This window comes from Elaeis guineensis, chromosome 7 (assembly GCF_000442705.2).
Source record: "Elaeis guineensis isolate ETL-2024a chromosome 7, EG11, whole genome shotgun sequence".
Taxonomy (NCBI): Eukaryota; Viridiplantae; Streptophyta; class Magnoliopsida; order Arecales; family Arecaceae; genus Elaeis; species Elaeis guineensis.
Window position 1 is genome coordinate 84637787 of NC_025999.2, and position 3664 is coordinate 84641450.

General features: G+C 45.1%; 1 protein-coding gene across 1 annotated transcript; it reads left to right on the top strand.

The window, feature by feature from the left end:
* The first annotated feature begins 623 nt into the window (after positions 1–623).
* On the top strand, positions 624–3086 carry LOC105048616 (uncharacterized). Its single transcript, XM_073261315.1, has 2 exons — positions 624–2399; positions 2502–3086. The coding sequence occupies exon 1, from the start codon at positions 1015–1017 to the stop codon at positions 2266–2268; it is 1254 nt and encodes a 417-aa protein (XP_073117416.1). The 5' UTR covers positions 624–1014; the 3' UTR covers positions 2269–2399; positions 2502–3086.
* Positions 3087–3664: the final 578 nt, after the last annotated feature.

A 3664-nucleotide genomic window follows, 5' to 3' on the forward strand; every position in this document is an offset into this window, starting at 1 on the left:
TTAAATAGAATATCATAGTACCACGCTATAGGCAAATCAAGTCCACAAACCTGCCCTTGTTGATATGAATGCTATGTACTCTTGTTGCATCTGAATTTATTTGCTATCAAGTATCGACAATAATTTTATTAGCTAAATCAATCTTACGTCACCTTGATCGTTTTGTCCAAGCCCAATTTCCTTTTTTTTTTCTTGATACTGAACCTTTGGTATCTTCAAGGCCATCTACGAGATCAATAATTGACCAAGATCTATAAATAAAATCTTTTTATTGTAGTTAGATAAAGTTTTTAATGAATAAATAGCAGTAAAACTTTAAATAAAACTAATTACTTATTTTAATTCTATTATATTGGTTGAGCAATCAATATCTCGCTCTCAATTTATATTAATGGAAATCTTGAAATGTCATAGGTTTCCAAAAATTTTGTCCCCTTTTGGTTGGAATAAAATGAGTCTGTATCGATCACTCATCCTGGGTTTGTGACTGGCAACCATTCACCAGAACCCCTGGCCCACCTCCTTTGTGACCTCTGGAGGAAATTCCATGTGGAAACATGAGCTCAATCCGCCCCCTCTTCTAGATGGAAGCTCTTAAGGCAGTACAACCCCCCCCTCTCTCTCTCTCTCCCCCTCCCACCCCCATCTTCTCCCCTGCACCCACCAAAAAAATCATTTTTACTTTTTCCAACCCGTCAGAGATCTGTGGGCTGCTTTCTTAGAAGAGAAAGGTAAGCATCAAAGAAGGCAAACGCCTCTCTCTCTCTCTCTCTCTCTCTCTCTCTATATCCTGGCCCCCTTTTTTTTCTCCGCCTATATTCTCTGATCCACACCCATGTAAGCTTGGACACTTGCTAAAAACTCTTTCCTTGCATCATTACCCATCTTCTTTCGCGGATTTCTTCAAAACAACCTTTTGATCCCTCTTATACCACCAAATATATATCCATCTTCTTTTCTCCATCTCTCTCTCTCTCTCTCTCCTCTCCTTTTTCTTTCCCTTCCTCCTCATCCATGGATTCTAGCAACAGTGGGAGCATCCAATCCTCAAGCAGCGGTGGCGACGATGACTACGAGTCCCGGACCGAGGCCATCTCCTCCTTCTTAAACCTCCCACCACCGCAACCACCACCACCTCCTCCTTCCTCTTCTCACCACCTCCACCAGCACCCGTCTCCTTCCTCCTTTATCTCTCTATCACCTTACCTCAGCGCCTTCCCTTCCACTCCCCCCGACCCCTACCCGCTCAGCCTCGACATGCCATGGGCTAAATCTCTCCCCTCATCATCATCACCATCAGATCCCGGTTGCACCATCCTCGGTGGCTTAACCACCACCACCACCTCATCATCATCATCATCAACATCATCATCATCGAAAACTATGGCGATCGGTGCACCCAGTCACGGTCCACATTCAGGCGGCGCCAGCCTCAACCCCTCGTCGGTGCAACTACCGACCCAACCCACGCAACCGGCGGCCGCCACTCCCCGAGGCTCCAAGAAGCGGTCACGGGCGTCGCGGCGCGCACCGACCACCGTCCTCACGACCGACACATCCAACTTCCGCGCCATGGTGCAGGAGTTCACCGGCTTCCCTGCAGCACCCTTCATCTCCTCCCCGTTCTCCCGCCCTCGCCTCGACCTCTTCCCTGCGACCGCCGCTGCTGCTCCGCCTTACCTACTAAGGCCCTTTGCTCAAAAGGGCCAAGCTCCCCTCTTTTCTCCTCTCTCTTCTTCTTCCTACTTCTCCTCCTCCTCCAGTGTTGCTGCTTCTATTGCTAGAAGTACTAGTGTTGCTAATGCAAACGCTGGTGCTCCATCCGCAGCTTGTTCTAACTCAGGTTCGAGTAGTACCACTTCATCTAGTAACTATCAATTGCCTTCTATTGGTCTCCGACACCCAAATCTACTAAATATGCAAAGCCCAAACTTCACCTTCCAATCCCCCCTCCAACCTCTGACTACTGCCGATCATAATTCATCCACTATGGCTGCCTTTGGAGGTGCTTCAGACTTCGCCACCGGGGGTCTAGGGAGCCTCATCGCCATGGAGGGCACGAAACTGAGCAGTCGAGATGATGGATTCCCGGGCTGGGCTGGGGGCTCGGCATCGGAGGGCAGGGATCGATCCCAGCTAAGGTCGGTCATGGGAAATTATGGCAATTTGCAGCTGGTTAGTAGTAGCCATGCAGAGAAGGAGTCTGAGAGCATGACAGCGGCTAGGGGTGAAGGTAGAGTGGATTCATGGATTCTTTCTTCTGATTAGAAGATCTGTATTGGAGGCAAATTCGAAGGGATCGATGGAAGGGAAAGGAGGTGTCTGTGGAGAAGTTGATCTTTGCTTCTGTTACGCTATGAGACTAGTAGCTGTACGCATCACACTGTCTATTAGTATGTGTATGTGAATTCTCCTGTGCTTTTCTTTTAATCACTATACACCTAAAAGGACAGGCTTTTGATAATTTTTATCTTGGTTTCTTATGTCTTTATCAAACTAAGCTTGTCCAAATCCTTCGTTGGCTTCTTGCAAGATTGATCTCCCGAGGCATTGGCCACAGAGCTACGAGCAGACAGCGAAGGGACTCCTGTTTACTGTATCCAAACAACAGTTTGGTGTTGCAATGGTAGAGACTTTGGGATGTAGTGGGGTTTATAACTATGCGTTTCCTTTTCTATCAGTGCTTATGCTTCAAGATATGTAGTAGCATGTCTGTTCGTGCTTTTGACTTGTGTGGTTAGGAGTGATTGGTGGAGAGATTTGGGGTTGGTTAGCCACCAAAGTAATAAATGATAAATAGCAGAAGCTTCTGATGTGCTCTTACTTTGAAGCTTTTCTAAGGTTGCTAACTGAAGCACGAGATTTCCCTGGGAATATATATTAACGCTGTATATCTCCTGATCCATTTATGACATGAGATACCCGAATTGTCAAAAATAAGTCTGGAGATTTGCTTGTACATTTACACATGTACCCCAATCTTCTAGGTTCCACAGCTAGCATATGTACATTTCTGGTCTATGGTTGTGAATGATTGGTTATCTATTCATCAGAGAAATGATCAGTTTAACTTTGTTACTCACAAAGTGTGATGTTTGTATGATCGATGTGTAATTTTTGAAGGCCTTTGCACAAGTATATTCTTGTACTTAAGGTTATGAATTAGATTTCCTTATTGCTCAGATTATTGATTGATCTCATTAATATTGAGGGCAAATGCATGAATTTCACATATATAAGCAGATATATACACATAAAAACATGCATACTTACGTACAAATATATGATATGGAAAGGGAGAGGTAGGTTTGGGGGAGATAGTTTCTGTTTCCTTTCTTTTCCCTCTCTAAAAGCCACAAATTAATCATCTCATCACCTCCTCCAATCTTAGAAGAGGGGGATCGCTTGGTTTTAACCGAGTGCTCTAGGCAAGGGAGATGCCTTCATGCCTAGCCATGGGGATTTTGGCATATTACTTGGATCGGCCAATGAGAAAGTCTGAATTATTATGTCATTGCCTCTTCATAAATTTGGTTGCTACCGCAAAAGTAGTGATGAATAGCTATGGAGAAGGACTGGAGGGGCCTTTTAGGTGTGGCTTGTGACATTGAAATCATGGTGGCCCATGCCAGAAGGAATCATTTGTTCAATCGTAATGATGGCA

Coding starts and splice junctions, on each gene's coding strand:
- LOC105048616 (XM_073261315.1), top strand. CDS start 1,015: ATGGATTCTAGCAACAGTGGGAGCATCCAATCCTCAAGCAGCGGTGGC.